Source organism: Dryobates pubescens, chromosome 13 (assembly GCF_014839835.1).
Source record: "Dryobates pubescens isolate bDryPub1 chromosome 13, bDryPub1.pri, whole genome shotgun sequence".
In the NCBI taxonomy this organism is placed as follows: Eukaryota; Metazoa; Chordata; class Aves; order Piciformes; family Picidae; genus Dryobates; species Dryobates pubescens.
The window spans coordinates 3,720,000-3,746,481 of NC_071624.1; the positions used below are offsets into that span (position 1 = coordinate 3,720,000).

At 45.4% G+C, this 26,482-nt stretch overlaps 1 protein-coding gene across 4 annotated transcripts in view; it reads right to left on the reverse strand.

Moving 5' to 3' along the window:
* Nucleotides 1–2,040: 2,040 nt before the first annotated feature.
* Nucleotides 2,041–26,482, reverse strand: part of ST6GAL1 (ST6 beta-galactoside alpha-2,6-sialyltransferase 1) — a 47,514-nt gene continuing 23,072 nt past the window's right edge. For all 4 annotated transcript variants that reach the window (XM_054166816.1, XM_054166815.1, XM_054166817.1 and 1 more), the window contains exons 3-8: nucleotides 18,356–18,483; nucleotides 17,074–17,755; nucleotides 11,951–12,048; nucleotides 6,382–6,483; nucleotides 5,249–5,423; nucleotides 2,041–2,660 (exon numbers count right to left, since the gene is read on the reverse strand). In XM_054166816.1, the coding sequence (XP_054022791.1) occupies nucleotides 2,419–2,660; nucleotides 5,249–5,423; nucleotides 6,382–6,483; nucleotides 11,951–12,048; nucleotides 17,074–17,704 (1,248 nt within the window). In that variant the 5' untranslated portion in view covers nucleotides 17,705–17,755; nucleotides 18,356–18,483 and the 3' untranslated portion in view covers nucleotides 2,041–2,418. The remainder of the gene's footprint in view (nucleotides 2,661–5,248; nucleotides 5,424–6,381; nucleotides 6,484–11,950; nucleotides 12,049–17,073; nucleotides 17,756–18,355; nucleotides 18,484–26,482) is intronic.

The following is a 26,482-nucleotide window of genomic DNA, read 5'->3' on the forward strand; positions in this document are numbered from 1 at the left end:
TTCAAAACCTGAAACAATCCTTTCTTTCTCCTCCTCAGAATTCCTGACCTTCCTTCACACCCTTCCCATATCATTATGAAGCATCTTTCCCAGTACTTAGTAGCAGAGAGGCTAGATGGAAAGGACAGCATTGCCCTCCTCTTGCTTTCCACATGGATAGAAAGCTGTCCACACTCTGGAAAGGGTTAGAGACTACAGGAGGCATGAGGCTTTTGTTACAGTCTAGCTATTCCTGCCCACCAACTTCAACTTGGCTCTTCTAAATACCAGGCTTGTCATCACTTGCAATTTATGTTAGATTTGGATCTATGCAGAAAGAAAGAAAAAGAAAAGGAGAGCTAACACTGGTCTATTTTAAGCTCTGTCATAATTCCTGTAAAACTGTTTAGACTGTAAATAAATCACATGTTGGCTCCAGCTAAAACTGTTAGCACCATGTTAAAAATTTCATGCCCAGTGTCACACTATTGCCTGTAAGTAACCCACGGCTCTGAAAGACCCTGGGAAGCCTGTTTGATGTGGTTCAGGGGACCCACAGGTGAACAGTAGGCAGACTCTGATTCCTTCCCAGGGCTGTGCTTGCTCCTCTGCAAGGTACCATCCATCCATTATGCAGCCCATGCTAAGGGGGTAGCTGGTCCAGTCACCCCAACAGCAGAGGTGGCAGAAACAGTGTGAGAAATAACAAATGAGAAAGCCTCAGAAGAAAGGCAGAAGTTATTCAAATCCCAACTAAACACATTCTAAAAAGGCAAATGGTTGTGGCAGACAAGCCCTTAATCCAAGGGCCAGACTGTTAGAAACTAAGTGGAGAGGGAGAGAGGTTTGCTACAGCTCTCTCAAACAACCCCCATCAGCTTTTCCTCCATAAGCTCTTTCCTGCCTTAAGAGTGAAAATGAATGCTAACACAGATGCAACTGCTCATGGGCTTCATCATCTTCTTGTCCTAGTGCTCCTGGGCAACAGGGTGAGGATCTAAATTTTTTTACATATGTCTGTGGCATGACACATGATTTGTCAATGCAAACAGATCCAAACCATCCCAACAAATGGGTGTGCAGCTTCAGAGCTAGAAGAACACTCTACAGCAGCCCTCTCATCTAGACAGAACAAGAACCGTAGACTCACTGAAATGGGCAGAGAAGCAGCTCCCTCCCACCTCTTCCTGTGCTGATGCAAGGCCACCCCAAGTCCCCATGGACATGAACCAACAGCATTTACACTGGTTTTATCAAAGCAAGAACAGACCAATGACTTCACAGGATTTATTCAAAACAGAAGAAGAAAAAGCTTCCATTACAGACATCACAAAACACATCAATACAACCCTCAGCTCTGCCTGTGGGTCTGCATGAGCAGCAGAGCATACTCTCCCACCCCACCACTCATGAAGTATGGAAGTGATGCATCTGCTCCCCACCTCTTCAGAAAAAGCACAGAGCAGCTGAGAGAGAACCTCAGTTAGCTTGCCAAGAACTGGAACTCATCTAGCAGCAGCTACACGGTACGTACTTCTGTTACCAGAGACAAGCCAGCGAGTGATTTGCCAACAACTGCAAAGGCAGACCAGCAGAGAGCTGGAAAGAGGTACCAACTTCCAGTCAGTTCTTCCACTTGTGCCTTGGAGCATCTTCCCCAAACTTTTTCTGAAATGAGGCTTCTGCTGTACCATGTACAGTGCTGTACTGGAGAAGCAGACATTCACTAAAATGAATGAGTGATTAAAAAAAAAAGGCTAAAAGATTTAAAAGTCTTTCAAGGATCACTGAGCTGTGGATTGCCTCCCTCTTCCTTTGCCAAAATTGCCACCTGAGCGGTTTCAGAAGTCTCACAACGTGAAAGGGAGTGGCCAGGGCTAAGTTTACAAACTGCTTATAAAATCACATTTGTGGCCTAGGAGTTTAACTTCCCAGCACACAGCTTTGAGCATGTTCCCATAAACCAGCCTGGCTCTAAAGAGCTCCCAGGACTATAGGAACGAGTTTGAAATTATTTTCCTCATTTCTCAATGGAGCAGGATTTTGGCTGTTATAACACCTTTGAAGCTAAACCAAACCATATTTGGCACTTGACCTGACTTGTGCAATCTCTGCTTAGAAAGCATCTCCTGCGCCTCCCATACACTACCATTAGTTGAGATGAAGACAGAAATATCCACCTGCTGCATGAGCCTGGCTCCACCAGGAGTAAATTTATTGCAGTGGCTCAAGCAGCTAGAGCATGGATGTACCGCAACGTAGGAACACAGCCTTACAGCTGGGAGAAGTTGGGCAGCCAAGTCCTAAAAGCCAGTTTTGCAACATGGAAGAGCTGTCAAAACACACCAGTGCTTAGACCTAACAAAAATCTGACAACCCTGATTTAAAAAGTGCTTTGACAGTCAAGAAAAAATCCTAAACAGACTAAAAATCAATCCACTAGCAATGCACGTTTCGGAAGCCAGGCAGAGTAACTTTCCCGTGAGTATAGATGTCCTCATCTGTGCCCTGGTTTATGTGCTTCACCAAGTTCTTCTCAAACAGGAGAGGGTGGTAAGCTCCCATGGTGCAGGCACGGTCATGAAACTTCTGGTAATAGTGGCAGATGTCTGTCTGCCGTTTGGAAGGGAGAAATTCATACACGTCCACTTGATCGCAGAGCGTCATCATGATCACAATGCCTAGGGAGGGAGAGAAAGCAGACAGCCCCAGGTCAAACCAGAGAAGTGATTAACATCCCAGAAAGACAGGCAGTCCACCAGGAAGGGTTTCCTTTTTGAATGTTCAGATGAGAGGGGTTAAAGCCAAGTCTGGCCAGATGGGGCTGTTTTCTCTCTTGTAAAGCATGTGATTGACTATTATAGCAGATTGCTTACAGAGACAGTCATGACAAAAGGCCCATTTTATGAGTGCCACCATTCCTCATGACCTTCACAGAAACCTGGGTGTCTGCCAACCACACACTACAATTAGCTGATCCAAAAAGCTTATCTCAAGCCTCCTTGGTTAAATAATGTTGAGACCTTTCCCTTATCAGAGAACCATAGAATGTTTTGGGTTGGGAAACACCTTTAAATGTCACCTACTCCAACACTCCTGCAGTGAGCAGGGACATCTTCAACAGGTTCAGGTTGCTCAGAGCCCCATCTAACCTCATCTTGAATGTTTCCAGGGATGGAGCATTTACCACCTCTCTGGGCAACCTGTGTCAGTGTTTTCACCAGTCTCATTGTAACAGATTTCTTCCTTATATCCAATCTAAATCTCCCCTCTTTGAGTTTAAAACCATCACACCTTGGGAATACAGGAGGTATGAAAGCAACTGTGCCTGGAGATGGCTTACAGTGACCAAGCAGCTTCTGCTCTTCAGGCTACTCCAGCTCCCTCACAGCAAGGCAGTGCTGCCCTCCTGCGTATTCTGACAGGCACAAGAATCACTTAAGGACATTCCCACCAGTGCTGGGCATGGACCTCTCAACTTTCTGGCCAAATCAGAAGCAAGCCATAGTTATTGGTTACTTTTATTTCAAGTGCAAGAATAGAATCATGGAATCATTTAGGTTGAAAAAGACCTTTAAGGTCATCAAGTCCAACTGCTAACTCAGCACTGCCAGGTCACGACTAAACCACGTTCCTCTAGGATGGCAACTCCACCTCCTACCTGGGCAGCCTGTTCCAGGGCTTGACAATCCTTTTGTTGAAGAAATTGTTCCTAATATCCTACCTAAACCTCCCCTGACACAATCTGAGGCCATTTCCCCTTGTCCTACTGCTTCATACTTGGGAGAAGAGACTGACCCTCACCCTCTTCCTTATATCTATTCTAAATCTGCATTGTTCTGCACATATCACAGCAATGCTGGGCAAGAGCAAGGCTGTGGAAAAAAACCTAGATATTTGAGTGGGAAAAATAAGAAGTGACTGTCTAAACAGAGGTAGAAGGCTGCCTGTGTCCCAGCAATGACAGGAGCAGAGACAGGAGCAAAGGAGGGGCTGAAGCCCAGCAGTCGGACATCCACGTGGCAAACAAAACCATACATCTACGCTGTGTTTTCAGATACATGTGAACTTCCTGAGAAGTTCACTCCTTTTTATTCAGCTGCTCATGAGATTTGTTCTCCAGTAAGAAGGGAAAGCTTTGCAACAGCAGAATGTAAAATGAGCCCCTTTGCTGAGAGACTGGATCTAGCATGCTGACAAACAAGATGTTAGCATGCTGAATAAGGGGGAGTATCACCAAGCTTTTCAGGGCAACTACTCAGTCTGACCATACACAGCCCCTGCTAAGTCTTCAAGTATATATTTTTCCATATACACACACACATATATTTTCCCATATTTATATATGGAAAGCTGTGGTGGGTTGAGAGTTCTCTCCAACATTGACTTTTCCAGACCAGCTCAGTTGAAAGCAAATGGAAGCTGTATTTACAGGGAAAACTACAATCTCCAATGCAATGCAATGGATATGTACAAAACACAGTATTTACAATATTTACAACTAACAAACAAGAAGACCAGGGAAGCTGTCCCCCTCTGCCTCCCCACCCCCTGTCCAAAAGGGAGAAAGGAGCAGAGAAACAGTAGTGCTTAGACTTCACCAAAACAACGCAGCCAAGGTCAGGCAGAAGCAGATTAGCCTCCCTTCAGAGCACGAAGTGAGCAGAGAAAAGGTCAGAAAGAGGAAAGATTGTTTTGGTACAGCCGATCTTATAGCAGATATTTCTCCAATGAAATTGTTTAGAATTATCTTTGGTTTTCCTTTTTGCACCCAATAGTGATTTATTTACATTTTTCTACTTTTCTGCTCAAAATCTGTAACAAAATTTTAAAGGCATAGCCTGAAACTACCACAAAAGCATGAAGAGGCAAGCACTTATTTTTCATCTGCAGTAACCAGATTTGTTTGCTTGACAAGATCTGAGCCCGCAGGAGCCGTATCCTTCCTCTTGCTCCCCATGGGAACTGCTCTGGCACTAGAAGCTAGAAATCCTAAAGACCATCTCGATGGTGCAATCTGCTTTTCTGTTTTCACATGGAACTGGGCCATGTTTGCAACTGCTGTTTCGGAGGGGTGCTGCAAACCGCTTACTTTAACACAACTGAGCTGCTACTCTGAAGACAGGAAGCTTAAATTTTGGCATAAGACAAACACTGCTAAAGCAACTCTGATAAGCATCATAAATCTGCAGCTGTCTTTGAAAGAAAGGCATCCTGGAGAGTTCCTGCCTGCAAACTGAAGGAGAAGTTTAAAGGGCAATTTTCTTACCGAGCATTCCTGATGACGGTGGATTAGGCTGAATGTGCTCCAGGGAATTCTCCTGCAGAATGTCCCAGAGTTGCCACTGCATTTTTGGGTTCAGGATATAGAAAGGCTGCTCTGGATGTTTACCACGATACAACTTGTAGCTTTCAAAAAAGTTGTAGTCTGGTTTTCTGTACCACTGTGAAACAGAAACGGGGAGTCAGATTATTTCCAGCCTGTTCTTTCTGCTAACCAACAAAAACCAAGGATGAGTGAAGATGCTGTTCTGGGGGAAAAAAAAGGTCCTGCTATACTTATGCACACTCACACAGCATCCACCTCAAACAAGCATGGTGACTTGACTTAGTTAATAGACCAGGGAACCCCCAAATCTCAATGAAGGACTGTCAAATGAGGTCAGCATCTGAGATCAGCATCTTCTGTAATTTCATTCTGCACACCCCAATAGCAGATGATGCTAAGAACTCTACCTTCAATGTTATAGACCTGAAACCTCCCCACATTGGAGTACAAAGCACCCCATTCTGCAAGAAAGTGTCCCCAGCAGAGCCTCCTAAACCAGGTTGAGCTGATTTTCATCCTAAAAGTTCCCTTTTCAGTAAAAACATTTACAAAGGGGTTATGTTTTCTTAAGGTAATTTTGAGATCTTTTTTTCCTCAGCTAAAAATATCGCCTCCTGGTTTTACTGACTCTTAAACATGCTGTACAGACACCCTCATGTCTCTCAGAGGTGTGGAAATAGACACAACAATAAACTTCAGTGAGAGAAGTCCACAGAAAGGAATGCAAAGACCTCTCAGTTACACAAGCAGCTCAAAATAATAGACTATTCACTCCTACCTGCTTTCACCCTGAGCCTCCAAAGCTCATCACTTATCAGATAATGCCCCTTTGTACTCAAATTGAAAAGAAAATGCAAGAGGGATTGCATCATCCGCAAGTGAAAGTCTAGCTGACGTGGAGAGGAGACCTTTGCTAAGATCTTCAGAGGGTTTCCTAATCCATTCATAGTGTATCAAGTATATCGCATGTCTGACTGGTGCTTGAAACATCCAACCATCAATCATCAGCAAATCTTAGAGCAACTCTTAGAGAGATCATCCTCTGATTTTACTTACAGAAAACTCACCCTTACCTCATGAATCTCTGCATGATAGGGTGCTGGATCCCAGACAATTAAGATTCCAGTGTTGTATAGTGCTTCCCCCAGGAACTGCTGCTCTTCAACAGTTACAAGCTTGAAAAACAAGTACAATGACATACAATAAGCTGTCAGCATTAGCAGGCAGCCAAGCAGTAAAAGATACCTGAAGACATCCACAGCCACCTCACTGTCTATTATTGAATGTGCCCCACTACATACAGGCAAGGACACAACCCCAGAGATGCCCTTCCAGCACCTCCTGCAGTCCTATCTAACAGCACAGGATTTAGAGGAGTCAGGAGGAAAAACCACCATTATGCTTCACAAGGTGTTCACTTTCCATCTTCAATAATAAAATAAGGCCAGGACCCACAGAGTGACCCAGCTTGTATGATGATGATGCCATCACTACAACTACCAGAAGCAGGTGGGAACATCAGTTGCTGCCAGGACAGTTCAGGAAGAGCCTAAAGCAAACACACTGTTCACTTTATTAAGAACTTCCACTTGAACCAAAGCCAGTCAGCGTGAACGGTTTCTCCTGAACAGCACCAATTCAGGTAGCCAAGGCACAGCACTAGGCCAGCTTGCTCTGAGACTACCAGTGCAAGAGCTGAAAGACCACAGTGCCCCCAGCTGACCCTTGCACTGAGCCCCAAGCCTTGTCTCTCCACAGCTGGACAAGGAAGCTTGGCCAAAGGAGGTCTGAATCTCCTAAGGGCACCAGTGAGAAGGAAAGCACCATGACAGCAAAGTACATGGGCTAGAGACAGTATCTGTGGAGCGAGACAGCTCCACCAGAGGCTTTCCCAAGTGAACAAAACCAAGTTCTTTAGAGGAGTTGCCCACTACAGTATGGACACAACCACCACAGCTCATGACACCTGAGGGTAACTCACATCTGCAGAAAAAAGCAGTCAGAAGCAAATGAGGCAGGGACTCATCTCCTGTTCTCCCCACCCAACAGAATAACCTGTACAGACATGGCTTGTAAACATCTGCTGAAGAAAAGCATCATCATAAAAATCAACTCCCGTTCATCCTGATGGTCTCCACAGACCTAATTAAGAGCTAGCCAATTTATCTTGTTGTATCCCAGCTGCCCAGAGCAGCAGGCTGCCTTCCTGGCTGTCACCCCAAGCAGAGCACAAAGGCACTCTGGCCAGCTCAGACATGAGTTATTCCAAAAGCCAAATGGGTTTCCTCACATCTGCTCTTCACTCTGTGGGATTATGTTTTGGCCTTGACTGTGTGTTCTGCTTGGTTTCATTTCCTTGCAGCAGCTAAAATATCTAGGCCACTTGTTAGCTAGAGTGTACCATGCTGCAGGTGTGAACTGCCTCCAGTTTGTGGATAAGCAAGGTGAAGGCATGGCAGCTGGCAACACCCAACCCCTTGGCTAAGGGTGAGTGGGGATGGAGTACTGCAAGGAGACAGGAATAGGGCAGGAATATGAGCCCTTTATTTTCATATCATTGTTTCTATTTAAAGAGTAGAAATCTGTCAGGAACTCTTCAAATGTGAAAGGATGATTCAAGACAGGATTGTCTGAACATAAGGAAAAACTTCTTTCCTGTGAGGGTGCCAGAGCCCTGGACCAGGCTGCCCAGAGTGGTTCTGGAGTCTCTGCTGCAGACTTTCAAAACCTGCATGAAAATGGCCCTAGGCACCCTGCTCCGAGTGACCTTGCTTTAGCAGGAAGGTTGGATTAGATCTCCAGAGATTCCTTCCAACCCCTACCATTCCATGATTCTGTGTGAGAGACATGGAGCATCAGAGAAAACAATGGTTGGCCAGGCGAAGCCATGTGAGTTGGCAGAGGTACACAACCCTCTCAAGAGCTGGGACAGGCAAAAAAGCCAAGGGATAAGAAACCAGGCGGAGAGCACCACCTTCCCCACACCACAGAGATGGTTCTTGGCACTACTAGTTATCTGCTGGTCACTTAACCTGTTTGTTGGAGGAATTTGGCTTCCCAGATACCCTTAGTGCTTACTTGTTCTGTTCAATAGTGACTGACTCTCTCTAAGCCATTAAACTGCAACATGACATTTCTCTTACCCATTTTTCTTTAATTCTAATTAATAAACTGATCTATTTATTTCCTAGTTCATTTGTTCTTTAGCCAACTCACTGTTTAGCAACCATCTTGCTAACACAGCCCCTACCCTCCTGTTATGTTTATTGACCATATCAAAATGAGTTCCTTCTCGCTGGCTACCGCAGTCAGTGCCCTGGCATCTAAACACACTCCTGTTTCCCATCACAACCCTACTCCATTTCACTGATGTCCTATCTCCTTTCTCTTCCTCCCTGCAGACTCCTTAGTGCCAACAACAGCAAACACAGCCAAAGCAGAGAGTGCTCTCCATGACAGCAAGAAGCCAGCCAAGGAGAATAGCAAATTAAGGCTGGGAGGAACAAAGTACTCTGCTCCTTGGTCAGCTCTGCAGAAGAGAGCTGTGTCCTACAGAATGACACTGGCACTACCCCCACACACTCTCCAGCCCTTATTTTTCCAAGCTGTGACTGCTTTCCCAGGGTAAATCAATGCCTTGCATAAGACTGCAGGAAAACAAGCCATTACAGGAAGAGGTACTGAGGAACCAGTGAAGATCTAAGAAAATGAGCAGGGCAATGATGAAGAATGTCTTTGTTTAGTACAGCTACCAAGTTTGTGGAACCTCCATGCCCATATGAGGATCCCAATTTTCTCCCCCTTCTGTCAGTATCACTTTCCCTATGCACACAGATGCACAAGATACCCCACTCTATTGTTAAAACCACCCACCTCCACAGACGTGCTAGAGACTGGGAAGAAGATTATAGAAAGCTATCTCAAAGTAATTAGTAAGCAACTTTGGGCCACCAGCCACATATGCCAAAGGGATACCACCCAATCCAGACTACTTTTGACAGGTTAGATTAAAGAGAGCCCATTTCCTTCATTTTAGGGATGGACTGAGGATTGATCAACAGTAAGAGTTGAAGAGCAGGCAAACCACAATTCCATCTTTGTTCCCCAGGACCAATTAGAAGAAAAGCCAAACCCAGAACAAGAACAAATTGCAGCTTGCCCAGCCAGTACCCAATGCCTGCAAGAGCTCTCTGCAAGGCAAGGCACAGCTCCCATAACAAGCTGGAAATAAAAGGTCATTAAGCAATCCCACTAACAAGAAGGTTAAACCAATGTCACCATGGCTAGAACACCACTGAACTATTAAAAAGGCAAATGAAAACACAGAAGAAAACTAGGCTTCCAATCCAGCAGTTCCTGAAAGTAACAGGGACTGCAATTAAGAGCTCTTCAGCTTAGAAACTCTAGAAAAGACACTCCTGCACTGCTCACTTGGAGAGCATCTTCTGCTCTGTTTAGCAGTTACATCAACTTCAGCCTCTGCAAATGACAATGATTTTGCTCTCTTTGTAGCTGACGTTTTCTAAGCTGGGGTCTCCATTCTGAAGGAATGGTGGCAGATGAAAAATGTCCCCAGCAGCTGCAGGCTGATCTGAATGGAGAGCAGAAGCACTACGATGACATAGCTATAACTATGCTTCATCCAAAATAAGAGCATCCACACAGAGAATGATCAGGGCTGTATTACAGCTGTTTGAACTGCAAACGGTTACCCTGCTCCCCGTGCAGACAACACTGTTATCACATGTGTCACATGCATGTTTTTGCTGGTAAATGGTTTCATATCACATTAAGTTTGGCAATGAGCACATCCTCCAGTGGAAGTTTTCTTAAGTGATAACACCTATTTGACATCATAACATTACACACACAACAGTAAGATTAAAAAATACATTAAAAAATGGAGATGTCAAACAGGGTGGAGGAAGAGGGATGGCAGCAGCCGGATATGTCTGCTAAAACCAGACTGCTTCAGGAAGGAAAAGCTTTCCCATGTCTGAAGCTTTCCCATGTTTAACATCAGCGAATCAAGAGGCAGCGAGCAGCAGAACAGAACACAGTAAGTGGCAAGGGGAGAGTGGTAGACATAAGAGCAGAAAGAGGCAGGAAGAGCATGCTCCAAAAGACATGAAATGAATTAGGGAACTGGTAACAAGCTAGTTCCACGTCTTGCCTTTCAAAAGGATGGACAAGCTCCTGCTGCTGTTATGAGAAACTGCAAATCTTGTTACATAGCAGCACCCATGGACTTCTCACAGCAGCAGATCAGAAAACTCCAGCCTATAGATCTTGGCTTTGTGGTGAAGCAATGAAACTGCCTTTTTACTTCTGGAGTACAAAAGCTATGCTGCAGTCCCCCATTTCTCCCCCACTCACGCCCTCAGTCTTCATCTGCCTGCTGCCTCCTCCCCTCTTCCTGAGCCAGGAGGTGATTGTACTCTGCGGTGCAGAACTGCACCCTGTCATTCATCCACTCCATTCCCTCACCAGCACACGCTGATTTCCTCTTCTCTCTCCACATCTACACTTGAAAATTTCTCCCCCAACAATAGAATAGAATAGAATAAACCAGGTTGGAAGAGACCTTCGAGATCATCGTGTCCAACCTATCATCCAACACTACCCAATGGGGAAACACCAAGGGTACCAACTCTATGGAAGTAGGGTGTAAACACTCTCTTAAGATATACCTAGAGCAGTGACAGTATCTGTTGCAGATCCCACTCTGTTCCTGAACAGGTAGCATATCAACCCTGCTAACATATTGTTAGACATGGCCTAACCACCAAAAGTCTGCTTAAAAGCCTACTGAAGGCCCAAGAAAATTAGCAGAGGGACACCCTCATACCAAGAAAAAGCTCTCCAAGAGTCAGGGAAAATTTAACTCATAAAGCAATACCATATCTCAAAAGTACTTACTGCCACACTTGGCACTGAGTTCCTGGACCCTCTGACTCACCCATCATAGTTCACACTCTCTCATGGCTGTGTGAATACTACAGCTTTACAGGCAGGTTCTTTGAGAAGTGTTTTCAGCTGTTCAAAAGCCCTGGTTAATGTCTTACCTACAGAGTCTGTGGTAATGCTGGGCAGAAATACTGTTCTTTTATTAAAAGCAAACAAACTCCCTTCACTCGTCATGCCCACCTCCAGGGTGGGCACAGCTCATCTCTTAGCATACCTCAACTTGCTGAGCACCATTAGCTGAGCTGCACTTCCATTCCTGCCTCGGGCTCCCAAAGCACAGCAGCAAGGTGCAGCTGCCCTTTCTGTACTAATGAAGAGGCTTCAAGCCCAAGGAAAAAGCAAATTACCTTCTGCCTGCCATAAATCACAAACAGGCTACTGAAGGTACTGAGACATGTGCTAGTTTAACTATGGTGACCTAAGATTTACCCAACTGTTCCCTGTTACAAGGAAAGACCTCTCCATTCTATGCCTATCTGCTAGGGACTGGAGAAATCAGGTAGAAGGCTTTACTATTCCCAGCCTCATTTTAAAGACCTCCCAGCAGCAGATGAATACTGAAGCCCTGTCTGTGGATGCTGTTGCTCCAGCCTGTTGCTCAGCTCCCATGCAGCACAGGGGAGGTACACAGCTCTGCCATGCTTGGCCCATTTGGTACACATTCATCAGACCTACCTGGGAGTTCACGAGGCGAATTGTTGTCTTTTGCCCCACATCTTCTTGAAACCCCTTGGTGGGAGCCCCATTGAATCGCAAAACAGCATCGTGACTATCTGAAAGCAAAGCAGTGAAAACCTGTGAGCTAACAACAGATTTGAGTGCTAGAAAAGATGTGTAATAGGTTATTGTTTCAATTCAATCTGGCCAGCCACCAGCTTTCTATGTAACACCTAGAAGTACCAAACCAGATCACAGAATCGTATCATGGTTTGGAAAGAACCATAAAGATCCTCTAGCTTCAGCCCCGCCTGTCATGGGCAGGGACACCTGCCACAAGACCAGGTTGCTCAAGGCCTCAGCCAACTTGACCTTGAACACCTCCAGGGAGCCTCTCTGGGCAACCTGTTCCAGTGTCTCACCACCCTCACTGTAAAGAATTTCTTTGTGATAACCACTGTAAATCTACCCTCCTCAAGCCTGAGTCTATTCCCTCTAATCCTATTACAACAAGCCCTTGTAAAAAGTCCCTTCCCAGCTTTCTTGTAGATGCTGTGAAAGAAGTTGTTGGTCTAATTTCAAGCTCAACACACTTAAAAATCCACCTTTTTAAACAACAATATGCTGGCAGGCTGAGAGCAGCCCTAGCATTTGCTCTGCATGGAGGAGCACAGCACCACCCTTCCTCTCTCTCTCCTTTCTTCCAAATGCTTTTCCAGGAGATAAACCTACATTCAGTTAATTTACCATGTGGCTGTATGGGAAATAACAGCAAACCAGCATCCCTCTCTTGCAGCCTGGAGCTTGACCAGCCTGAGAAAGATGTATAAATAATAACCAGGGTGGAAAGCAAAGCTGCCTTCAGCCTGCCAGCGTACCTCCCACGTAAGTGAAATAAAACCACCGCTGTGCATTTGACAGGCACGGCTTGTTACATGCCTTGGGATTCACTGCATTTTCCTTTGCTGGCATCATCTCTCCAGATAGCACAGCATTCCTCCAGCACCCTCCTCTGCCTCCACACTGCCCTAATCGCAGAGCCAGGCTGCTGCTTCAGCACAGAGGGCATTTATGCACCTCACCCTGGCTTCTCCACATCTACTAGCTAGGTTTGGGTAGGAAACCTTTCATGGGATCAGAGGTGCTGAGTTAGGGAAGCAGGACTAACTTTTTGCACTGAGGCCACACAACCACAGCTCATAGTCCATGGGGAACTGATGAGTCCCCAGCCAGGGCAGAGCAGCTCACCTTGTCCAGATGATCTTTTTGAGATCATCTTCTTAAAAACAGGGGGGGGGTCTCACAAGTAGAATAGAATAGAATAGGATAGAATAGAATAGAATAAACCAGGTTGGAAGAGACCTTCAAGATCATTGTGTCCAACCTATCATCCAACACCACCCAATCAACTAAACCATGGAACCAAGCATCCTGTCAAGCCTTGCCCTGAACACTCCCAGCGACGGCGACCCCACCACCTCCTCAGGCAGCCCATTCCAGTGGGCAATCACTCTCTCTGTGTAAAACTTCCTCCTAACCTCCAGCCTAAACCTCCCCTGACACAGCCTGAGACTGTGCCCTCTTGTTTTGGTACTGGTTGCCTGGGAGAAGAGACCAACCTCCGCCTCACTACAACCTCCCTTCAGGTAGTTGTAGAGAGCAATAAGGTCACCCCTGAGTCTCCTCCTCTCCAGACTAAGCAACCCCAGCTCCCTCAATCTCTCCTCATAGGGCTTGTGCTCCAAGCCCCTCACCAACCTTGTTGCCCTTCTCTGGACATGCTCCAGCAAGTCAACCTCCTTCCTAAACTGAGGGGCCCAGAACTGGAGACAATACTCAAGGTGCGGCCTAACCAGTGCAGAGTACAGGGGCAGAATGACCTCCCTGCTCCTGCTGGCCACAGTAGTGTTGTAGGATCCATAACTACTGTCAACAAAGACTAGTTTCTCAGCTACTTTATTCTCATAGGCAAGTGAACCTTGTTTAGAGCCCTTCCAAGCAACACACAAAACCCAGAAAGGTGATGTTTCAAAAAAAAAAAAAAAACAGGTCCACACTGAAAGGCATCTCTGTAATTTCTCCTATAGATCCTTAAATCCACATCCTACCTTGCACTGGTGGAGTACAGGGTTACAATTTCCCTATATAACTTCAGCCAGACACCAAGGGCTATCATGCCCTACACTTGCGTTTTGAAAGGGTGTTTAATGACTGCACAGAGAGCATAGCTGGCTCTCTGAAGCATCCTGGCTCCAAGTGGCTGTGTTGCAATCAGCATCGGATTCTTGACCAGTAATTCATAACCTCCAGTAACACCCAGAACTAAATAGAATATGAGCTGCTTGTCTACAGGCTTCTCCCTTTTCTGTTCTGCCAGCCTCCCTCACATTGACTAATTGATCGTTTGATATTTTAACCTGATTACACAGAACAAATATTTCCTGAAATAATAGCTCAGCAATCTGTTGTGTTCATCTACACAAATGTTTTATTTCAAGCCTCTCAGATTTAGTACCTTCCTCCAACAAAACCATGAGACTTTCCTACATTGAAACATACTAGGCTGACATTGGGGGAAAAAAAATGTACAGCATTATACTGAACATTCCTGAATCCTGTGATATTCACCCTGCCTGGCTCAAGGCTGCAAGTGCCCAGAACTCGGCAGAATCATTAGCAGAGATGACTGCTCCAGTAGAAGGGTTAAAGCCTGAGAGAGACCTGGGCACAAGGAATGCAACACAGGACACAAGCAGGGCTTAACAGGATTTGCCTGAAGCATATTACACAGTGACCTTTCTGCATCCACCCCTTGGGATCTGGAACAAACTAGTGCTTAAGTTTTGGGGGCAGGATCAGAAACTGGCTACAGGAACAAGGAAATGGCTTTCCGGGTCTGATGTCCTTTCAGGCCTGCTGCAGCCAGAGCACAGCCCAGTGCACCTCCTGGCTGCTCCAATAACAATCATAGAATCACAGAATGGGTTGGGTTGGAAGGGATCTTAAAGGTCATCTAGTTTCAACCCCTCTGCCATGAGCAGGGACACCTCCCACTAGACAAAGCTGCCCAAGACCTCAGCCAACCTGGCCTTGAACACCTTCAGGGAGAGGGCATCCACAAGCTCCCTGGGCAACCTGTTCCAGTGTCTCATCATCCTAATTTCTTCCTAATATCTTGTCTAAATTTACCCTCCTCAAGCTTCATCTATTCCCTCTCACCCTATCACAACAAGCCCTTGTAAAAAGTCCACTGCCAGCCTTCTTGCAGGTTCCTATCAGGTACTGGAAGGGCACTATAAGGCCTCCCCCAAGCCTGCATTGCAACATGCTGCGACCACCACCCTTGGCTTTTGAGAGCGTCTCCTCACGGAGCAGCAAGCAGTTCTTGTAGCATGCTGAAGCCTGACAGAGGCACCTTTGGGCACAAGCCAGCTGTGTCAAGGGACAGGTCACTTCTGTGGAAATCCTTTGTTACTAAAGTTCAAGAGGCACCTAAACAAGACAAGGCAGGTTCTCAAAGTAAGTCAGAACTGGCTTTTCAAGTCTTGACCCACCTGGCCTCAAACACCCCTAAGAGGAAGAAACAATTATATCAGCCAAGTCCTATCTGTAGTTTTCACCAGGAAGCAAAGCTATCCTGGTTCATACTGGCACTATCTTTCTCATTACATCTTTCATAGCATTTTAACATACTTCAGACTGTTCAACCTCATTCTAACACCTACCCCCTTGCCCGGTGCAGCACAGAGGATTTTGATGAAGAACTTCTGAGGAAGTACAAGAACAAAACCCTGACCCCCTCCATGAGCATCTGGGCACTACAACTCTGAAGGCGTTGCCCAAGTTGTCCAAGAATGATGAATTAAAAGCCACCCATCTGCCTGTTTCAGAGGATGAAGGCTACTTGCAGCTTAGTGAAGGCCAAAGGGACAGACAACTTATGAACACACTGAAGTCTGCACATAATTTACACCACAGAGAAAACTCTTAGGCTTTAAAACATCTTCAGTGAAACTGCATCTTAGCAAAGCATGACTCTTAACTAAGCCTCAAATAAAAATTAAAGATGAAGGCCGAGGGAACTGCAGATACAGGAAATTTTTCTGCCAAGCACAGAACCCTGAGTTGAATGCTGGATAGCTGTTTTGACCCCCATGCTGCTTTCTTAACACAAAGAATGCTTTGGTTTCAAAGTATACTCTTTATAATCCACAGTGCAAGACCATTGCTTCAGTATTGATTAATCAATGCATGAACCTTAGGTATATATGGTCAGATAACGCTTTGCAAAGCACCAGCAAACTTTGTCTAAAGAAGAGATAAAATAAAGCTCTGTAAAATTTTCCATGGTTTTCTGGGCCACTAAAACTCTGCCACTGCCTTATGGCTCAGAATGAAGTAGTGTCACTTCTAGAAAGCCATGAGCAAGAATTACAGCATTACTGAGATTGAAAGGGGCCTCTAATGATTGCCTGTGATCAGCCCCTCTGCTCAATGCTGGGTCAGCTACAGAAAATTGCACAGGGCTGTGTCTGGTGGGGTTCTGCCCCTCTAGCATTTTCTTTCACTTCTCTGAAGTAGTCTTTCTGGATTTAAAATTTTCTGACCATTGACTGTGCAATGAGCACACTGGCATTACTGAACCCACTCCAAACCCTCTCAAGAAACAAACACTTGAGAAATCAAGACCTCTCTCTGGTATCCAGTATTAGTGCTACCCTCCGGTGATGTCAACAAGATCATGAAAATTCAAAGTACTAGCTGGAATAGAACTACCTACATGTCTGCCACTAACTACATGCATACAGCATGTCCTCTCAGCTCAGTCCAACCCTTCCACCCCCACCACAGGGCTTGCCTGCTTTTGTCTGCCTAGGGCCCACAGGCTCTATGATCTAGGGCATCATAATGCAGCCTACACTGTGTGGTATGCACAGAGAGGAAGAGAGAATATGATCCTTACTCCCACCTCCTCCTTAGCTGCTCACTGATTTGTAAGTTGTTTAAGGATAACATTTCAATTTATTTTTAACACCTTTGTGACCACACCAGTCCTTACTCGTAAAAGCATGACAGGAGGTTACTTCTGTTCAGCTATAAAACAATAGTATTTGACTTTATGCTAGTAGAAAGATACCAACCTATCTCTTGTCCCAAATGAGATGATTTCAGAGACCCTGCTGAGGACACGACAGCACAGTGACCCAGGTGGCCCACAGTTTCATCGAGGCTTTTCCCTGGTAAGTATTGCTGCCATTCAGAGGTATCAAAGGGACTATCTGATCCCTGTATCATGGTCACATTTACCCTATCCCGTAGCTGGCAGAGCAGCTTCTCTGGGCTGAGTTTAGCAGCGTTCCTCTTCCCAGTGTAAGTCACATTGTACTTGTTCATGGACAGGTAATTTTTTCTGACCTTCTGCAGCCTAGGTATGAGATTTCTGGATGAACTGTCCTTATCCCATACTTTCATAGAGTCTGCTGCTTTCTTGAACTTCTCAGCTGTTCCAGAGGTGCTGCCTTTTACTTCATTATGGTTACCAAACCACGTTCTGGGCATCTGACCCAGTTCACTGGTTGCTCCATGGAAAAGGCCCTGTGATTTAAGTGGGTTCCATTTTTCTGAAGTCCTGTGAACTTGCAAATCATCATTCTCAGTCTTAAAAGGAATGTAGTAGCTTCTTCTCGTCTCTCTCCACAGGCAAACAGTCAGTGCTAACAGGATCACCACAAGAACAAACGTGAGTTTTTTCAACACATTGATGTGAACCATAGTGTACGGTGCATCCAAATGGGATATGGAACACAGAGCAGCAAGCTGGTCCTGGGAGAGAGGAACACATCTCAGTCAGGGCTGCATACACAGGCAGGCACTCATAAGAAGTTCTGAACATCATTGTGTGGGCAACAGGAGGGGAGAGGGGGAACATACGGGCTCATTTTAATATTATAGGCTGTTTAAACATCTCATTTCAAAGCTCCCCACCTCAGACATCAAACAGGCTTGAGCTGGCTACTAGCCATCACATTCTATGTAACAGTGATCTGAGGCTTTTTTTCTATTTCCTTCCACAGTCAAGCTTAACAAAGCCAGGATCATGCCAGTGGCAGGGTAATTCACCACATGCCTTCACCTCCCATCTCAGTCAGCCAATATCCAAATTCTATTCCATTCCAGAACTGAGCTTCTGTTTGACTGTAGGCGTGACTAGGGAAGCACATAATGAGGAATGTAATGGTTGAAACAAAAGTTGTGAGTTCACGAATACAGAAGCAGAATAGGTGTCCCAGTGCTCCTCAAGAGACAAACACATGCAAATCACTACCCATCCTAAATAGACCCTAGTGACAACTCCCTCCTCAGGCAACTTGCTGAAAGCAAGCTCTGTTAAGCTGTGATATTGAGAAGCTACCAAGTAATTACCTGGGGATAATGCAGCAGCTATCCAGCTCAGGTCATTTTTGGCTGTTGGTAGATTTTCTTCCAAGGGTTTAAGCAGGATATCCCAAAACACAACAGTTTTGTGATGCACTGAAGAGTTTAAGAAACACCTGCAGAAAAAGAGAGGGAAAAATCCCACACAACTGTTATAGAAGGACCTCACGGCTCTCAGGACAAGCAAGTGTTTCCTCAGATAAGCCCAGCAGTCCCACAGAAGCTGTTACTCAGGCATGGAAGGGCCAGCAGTCAACACATTAACGCCTTGTAAGCCTTTTGAACACTTAAATCACCACTCAACATGAGCATCTTCTTAGTCTGAAATCTGTTCTCAGCTAAAGCAGAACTGGTTAGCAGGCTGCCTGCTCTGTGCTCCCACCATACCAACAGCCTTTTCTTTCCATGGAGAAGGCTCAGAGCAGTGGGTACACCAGTAATAAGGAAACATCCTAGTACTGATGGCTAACACAATGCAGAAAGGAAAGAAAAAGCAAACTTTCCCTGGAAAAATATCTTGCTGTCTGTTCTTGGGCAAGCCACACACTCTTTCTCAAATACAATGGCAGCTTTTTTGGAGCAAGTCATATGAAAAGTTGCTTTATAACATCTATCTTAATCCAAAGATAATTAAGTTCTTCACAGAATAAACAAATATTTTATGCTTTATAGCTTCTCTCTACCAAGGAAATGCCACAAGAGAAGCAGAGATTTTACAGAGATGCAGAGTTCAAGAAGTAGCTCTCTCTTGTGGGAACTCCAAGTCAGTACAGTGCCACAAGCTAAATTACAAATGCTATAGTTCATAGGGTTGGATACTAAATTATTAAAGCATTATAATGCTGACTACTTCTATTTTAACTCTATTGAGGAACTCATCCTGATTTCTCAGAGCACTTCAAAAGTAAACGTTCTTCTACTCCCACTTCATAAACTAAGTAAAAAAACCAAAACACCATTCTACAAGCCCAAGTAATTTCCCCTGCCAGACCATCTCACTTCATTTGCTTGGGAAGCAAGTACCAGAAAGGCACACTAGGTCTTTTTGGCCAGATGCAGAGGTTCAGCAGTCTGGAGAAGAGGTGGGGGAGGCTGTCAGGATGAGACATAGGACACCGCTGTTCTCTCGTCTGTGAGCAGTTAACACAGGGATCCTCATGCTGCTCACAGTCTGCTGTGGCCTCTGCAAGAAGCTCTCACCCCTGCCTCTCTCCTGGTCCCCTCTAGAGCTGGACACCCTAGTAAGCCAGCCCACTAAGTGTCTGCCTGGTGCTTTGGGAACAGAGAGCCATGTGAAGGCAGGAGACTGCAAAAGCCATTTGCTAAAGGGGAAAGCGTGGCTGAGTGAGCCTCCACACTGTCAGAGGGTAGCCAACCACACTTAGACAGCAATGCTTTCCAAAGAACGAGAGAGAGAAACACCAAGATAGTTGTCCAGTGTCAGCTTAGTATAAGACTCTGAGACACCTCCCTCTGGCCATGCTTTGTGCATGCCACAACATGACTTCATTCACGATGTAGTTCTTTACAGAAGATGAGGGTCTGGCTTCCAGGAAGCTCAGCCAAGATCTTCTGCACAGACAGGATACAGCCTCCATACTATGTGAGATGCCCCAGCTGCCCCACTGCCCTGAAAAGCAGAGCTCTTCACTCCAGGCCCTGGACAGTTCTACAATGCTTCTGACTTTAGAAGCCTCTCCTGATGGGTTTCCAGGTGTAGGAGAGAGCAGTCACATGTCAGTACCACAAGCTTTTGTTTCCTGTGGCTAGGATAACATAGAAGCATGTCAGGATCGTGATGGTGGAACAACCTTACAGCTCATTGAAAGCTCCTGCTGGGACACTTCTCCCGATGATGCACAGCAAAGGATGTCCAACAAGCCACAACATCTCCCCTCCTCCCCAGGCCACAGAAAGGCACCTGGAAAACTCACTTCCAGTGCACAGCACGACATGATCCCAACCCTCCTAATGACTATGCATGTTGTTGTAATGTGAACAGTTGTACTTCTTAGATTTGTAATGTAAGTTGGCAAGGCAGGTTCTTCCAGCAAGTACATTTTACTGCTGTAACAACATTTCGAGGTACCTTTGCTCACCAGCAGTTCACTGCAGTTCAATTTAATGATTATTATTACTACTTCACACAAGATGTTTTATTTGCTCAAGCAGTGTCCTAACATGAGGTTGCACGCAAGCCACCAAATCTTATCTGCAGAGCATAAAGGCAACAGAAGGCAGCTGTTCTTCCAGGCAAGGCAGAACAGCATAGAAGAACACACCTTTTAGGTAAGTCACCTGTGTGCACTTCTGTATCTCAGTGGTTAGTACAAAAGTGCTCTTCTGGAGGAAACTCACCAACTCCACAGAGGTGTCAGCTATGGGTACTCAGAAAGAAAGAGCAGGAAGAACTCTTGAAATCTAGAAACATTTTTAAAGAATTAGCTGCTGCATTTTTGAAGTCTAGAGCCTGACATGGCTGGGGATGCAGGACTGGCTGGCAGACTATCCCCACATGGCATGTCCTCTGGGGGTAAATCAATCCTGTGCCAAGAACAAGTGAGCAATGCAGTATCTTCAAGGTAGTTGTGGAATTAAATCCTATGCACTCACTGTTAGGCTTAACCTGTATTTTCCAAGTATCTCACTGGACTTGGGTCTTAAAGTACAGAAGAATGTAAAAGTCCTACCACCTCTCACGTCCTGGACACAGCCATTTTCCTGGGGAGCTGCAGCCATCCATGCCGTGGCAGAGAATACCAGGAAAGCCCAGTTTCAACAACCCATGGTGTATTTACCCTAAGACTGCTAATAACAGTGTCTTCATCTGATTAAACAAAAAGTCTATCAAGCACTTACCTGTCTCCTACAGTGACCAACAGCAGATACACAACAAAACTACCTAAGTATGGACAAACATCTATTTCTCCTCCAGTAAATGCACACAGCTTCCAAAAAGCTGTGTCATCAGCTGTAACAGTGCTCATCCTCTGCACATTTAATTGCTTCTTGAAACCACTCACATTTCCCAAAAAGCCTGAGGCAATGAGTTCTGCAGTCACACACCAAGCAGAGACAATCCCTCCTCTCTCAGCTTCACACCAGCAAACCTGATTGCCCCAACAGTAATCCTGCTGCCTTCATTTTCTGCATGTCATTCATGGTTGCACCACCTCTCCTAACTGGGGGCTGCCCTAGGTGACCTTTAAAGGTCCTTTCCAACCCAAGCCATTCTATAATTCTAACACACTCCTTTCTCCACTCATTGCTCCTCCAGGCTGAATCCTGCTTGTTCCAATCCCTCCTTACACAGCAGCTTCTCCATACCTGCAACCAAGAAGTCAAGTTCTCCTGCACTATTTGCAGCCCATGAAACATCCCTCAAGGCAGGCACACCAGGACACCCCTGCAGCATACACTCAGGCCACATGGTCTAACACCAACGTAACAATGGGGCTGCTTTGTTCTCCTTCCAAAACTTTCTCAATTTCTGTTTTCCTTCCTGACCATTTCTAAGCCCTGAGCTCTAGGCTGTCAGTAATGACTTCAGGATATTTTGCAAGAAGCACTGACTCACTGAGCACTATCCCCAGCACAGGGTGGAGGGCGGGAATAAAAAAGCATTATCTTACCCCTGCCAGCATAGCCTTTCTTTGCTGTTGTGCTGCCCAGCCACTCAGGATCACAGGCTCTCTCTGCAGCTGCTTTATCTGGTCCTGGCAGCCCCTGAAGACAAAGCCAGCCAAGCCTATAACCTAGTCCTTATTCTCCTCCTTTGCAGATCCATTATTGCTGCGCAATGGTAGAGATCTCAGAGCAAATCCCTGTGGAACTCCTGTGATATTGTGAAACCTGACCACTGGGGTTTCCTACCCACAAGGCAGTCACTAATCCCAGACAGGAACTTTCTCATCTCACAACAGCTTAAGGGGTGGGGTTTTTTCCCTGATGTTCTTGGTGAGTAATATCAAAACCCTGACAGTACAAGTGTCTTGTTTCCTTCTCCCCAGGTTCACTAACTTCTGAAAATGAAAGAAGGGGAAACAGGTAGCTGCATTTGAAATGAGACTCTCCTGTAAACAGATGATGAGACTCCTTCATTAATTCTTACATGTTCTACACCTTAGTTATTTCTATTATGCTATTGTATATATGCTATTATGCTATTGTACATTATATTGCTAATATCCATGCTATATTGTGTATATTATATATATGCTATGTTTCTATCATAGAATACATACATAGAATACATACATAGAATAAACCAGGTTGGAAGAGACCTTCAAGATCATCGCATCCAACCCATCAACCAATCCAACACCACCTAAACAACTAACCCATGGCACCAAGCACCCCATCAAGTCTCCCCCTGAACACCTCCAATGATGGTGACTCCACCACCTCCCCAGGCAGCCCATTCCAATGGGCAATCACTCTCTCTGTATAGAACTTCTTCCTCACATCCAACCTGAACCTCCCCTGGTGCAGCCTGAGACTGTGTCCTCTTGTTCTGGCACCTGTTCTACTGTGCCTTTCCCTGGCCCCTCCACTCATACATCAGTATCATTCACTTGCAGTTTTCTTGCCTATGAAGTATGCACAAAAAGCTCTCAACTTTGGCAAATCCTTATTCAGTCTTTTTGGAGGTAACATGGTATTTAAACTTGGAGCATTTACATTTCTTTCCAGGTTCCTTCACGGATGCATTTCCATCTGTACCCACAACTGTGCTATGCCTAAACACAAAGCACTAAAGCTTTGCCAACAGCTTCTGCTGATCTATTTTTGAATGTTTTCATGCTCTCACATATGAGCATTTCATATGTCAACAGCACCTTTTTGTTCTGTTTTAGTATGTTCTTAGAATCATAGATTCATAGAATGGTTTGGGTGGGAAGGGACCTTAAAGGTCATCTAGTTCCAACCCCCCTGCCATGGGAAGGGACACTTTCCACAAGACCAGGTTGCTCAAGACCTCATCCAGCCTGTCCTTGAACACCTCCAGGGTGGGGCATCCACAAGCTCCCTGGGCAGTCTGTTCCTGTGTCTCATCACCTTCACTGTAAAGAATTTTTTTCCAATATCCAGTCTAAATCAACCCTCTTCAAGCTTCAGTGCATTCCCTCTTGTCCTAGCACTACAAGCCTTTATAAAGGTCCCTTCCTAGCTTTCTTGTAGGCCCCCTCTCTATATAAACCCTTTGCTCCATCCAGCACCCTCTGCAAAGTGCCTGTGAAGAGAGCAGTGGCTGAGAGCAGAGGCAGAATGAGTTCACATCAAAGTGTGTGAAAAGAGGATACCTAAAGAGGAAAGACATGGAGGTGTGAGGCAGGAATTCCTCCAAATAAAATAACATACCCAAGGGAACAGGAGAGGAGGAAATAAAACAGGGTTTGAGAAGTAAACTCAAATTTGCATCAGCTCTTAAATTTCTGTCCTTAGGGGGGTGGGGGAGCAGAATATATATCACAAGCCTGGATAGTCTTAAACAAGTTCTGAACATGTCATTTTTCAAATTAAGAAGCTATAGTTTTCACATACTTGTTGCATCAAATGAAAGGTGATAATACATTTGTTCAAGATAAAGATCTGTCCCTCTGGGACTGAGTTTCAGAAAATCTCTCTGACACTGTATTTAGCCTGGCCTGTGTGTATTTGAGTTCTGTAGATATATAAGTGGGGAAGACTTGTTTTTTTTCCACAACATCACTGTGCTGCAAAAATAACACATCTGGTGAGCCATACACATAAGTAATTCTAATGCCACCAACCAGAACCCAGAAAAATAGTGATTGAGGAAAAGAAGGGTTTCAAGTGAGGAACATTTCAGATGATGTGTTGAGGAGCTGCATAAGTCACTTGCTAATTGAATAAATCATTCCCTTAGTCTGGCCTGCATTGAAAAAAAAATCCTCCTGGAGAACAGGAGAGGCAGATTTTGTGGGGAGGCACAGAGGAAAGTTTAAGCATGTGTTTCATTTTTGCTTAACATGTCAACAAACACTGAGATTTAATAAAGGGAGAAGCCTTCATTTCTTCTGTGTCAGCCCACTCTTCCCTCTCTTCTCTGACATCTCACGCTGGTTTTGGAGGGTGGCTCTACACCACAGCACACCACCTATCCTCTGTCCTAATTAAAAAGCAGTGGTTTTGCTTTCGCTCACTGCAGATGCTCTGCCAGGCACCTGCAGATCTGCACAGTCACTGCATGGCCACCAAGACCCAAGGCAAGAGGCAACTCACACTGCTGGAGCTTCTCATCTCTAGCTGCTGACATCCCAGCAGGATGCCTGCACAGCTCTGGCCCAGGACCAGCCCATACCAGGGCATGATCTTAAACGAAGTGCATGTTCAAAGCTGTTGAAGTTCAGCTCTTATAAAACACTTCATGTTTGCAAGCACGACACATGCAATGACAACCCTGCTCCAGGGCATCTGAACTAGGTAACCCAAGCAGTTCAGGACATGCCAACAGTTACAGCTGTATGCCTCAGCAGCACAGGGCTAAGGAGCAGCTTTCCCAAGAAGTGAGCCTCTGTTTGCCATTGTGCTCCTGTCTAGACCAGGAGTGGGCATTAACATGCATGTGGGGAGACCATCTTCAATGACATACTGGGAGAGGAAGGGAGGGTCTTCCTGTGACTTTGCCTACCTGTTCAGAGACTGGCAATAACAGGGGGTCAGCCTTCAGCTTCAACAAGTGTATCACATTATTATTATGACCCTTTACTCCAACACTGTTAGAAAAGCAGTTAGCACCACCAAGCATATTGTGTGCTTCTGCAAAGACACAAGCTCTAACCATTGTGCCAGAACAGCAGTCACAGTCCCTGATCCTGCTGGCTAAGGAAGAAATGGGCTATTGCAGGCTCCTTTGCAGATATGGGTTGATTCTTCTTAGGACAAGAAAAAAGAATTATCAATGCATGCCATGGTGGAGAGCACCATATGTACATTTCTTGTTTGGTGGTTTACTCATCCAGAGGGACAGATTGTTTACAAGCTCCAGAACAGGACCAAGCTCTTGGCTGGTGGGATCAGCACCTCTCCATTACAAAACCCTGCTTCCTACCCCACAGACAGACGGCTGCCGAATATTCCTTGTTACCAGCTATGGCCAGGATGGAGACCCAACCTGCCTGGGGTGATGGTGGGCCCAAGGCAAGCCCCAGGCTCTGGTAGTGTACTCCCAAACAGATGCTGTGAGCCAGCCACCATGGGAGCCTCCGGAGTGCAATTCAACACAGAAGCCATTTCACGGGAGCCTCACTAAGTTATTTGGAAAGTACTGCTGGCAACAAACTTTTTCAATGTCTAACACTGCCAGGTTTATGTTCAAATTGAAGAAGAAAGAAAATACATCATACCATGCATGTACAGCACTAATTCCCCAAAACACTGCTTCTCTTCCCATACCCAGAGCCCTCAATATCATCCAACCCTCCCAGGTTTTCCAGGTCTGGAGAAAAGGAAGCTCAGGGATCTGAGACCTCACTCTGTACAACTACCTGAAAGGAGGTTGCAGCGAGCTGGGAGTTAGTCTGTTCCCACAAGAAACAAGTGACAGGACAAAAGGAAACAGCTTCAAGTTGTGCCATGGGACATTTAGGCTGGACATTAGGAAAAATCTCTTCCCTGGAACAGGCTGTCCAGGGAAGTGGTGATCATCCCTGGAGATATTTTAAAGAGATGTAGATGTGGTACTGAGGGAAATGGTTTAGTGATTACCTGGCAGTGCTGGGTTAACAATTTGAGACTTAATGATCTCAAAGGTCTCTTCCAACCAAAATCATTCTATGATTTCAGGACTTTACAAGTGAGGCCATTGTTATGAGTCATCATAATCATTCTCACATGGAAGCAAACAATAAAAACTCTTCCTCCAGCTTTAAGGCCAGGATGTGGTCACTCACTTAGAACTATTTACTTTTCATGGAATGTGACACCACCAAGTCAAACAGACACTTTCCCTCCCAATCATGTGTTTCTTTATGACATTTACCTTGCAAAATGAGAGGTGGGTGGTGTTTTATTTCAAATTAGCAGCACTTAATGTCTCTGCAAACACCACTGCGCACCAAGACATGCAACTGGTATTCTGTCATCCCAGGA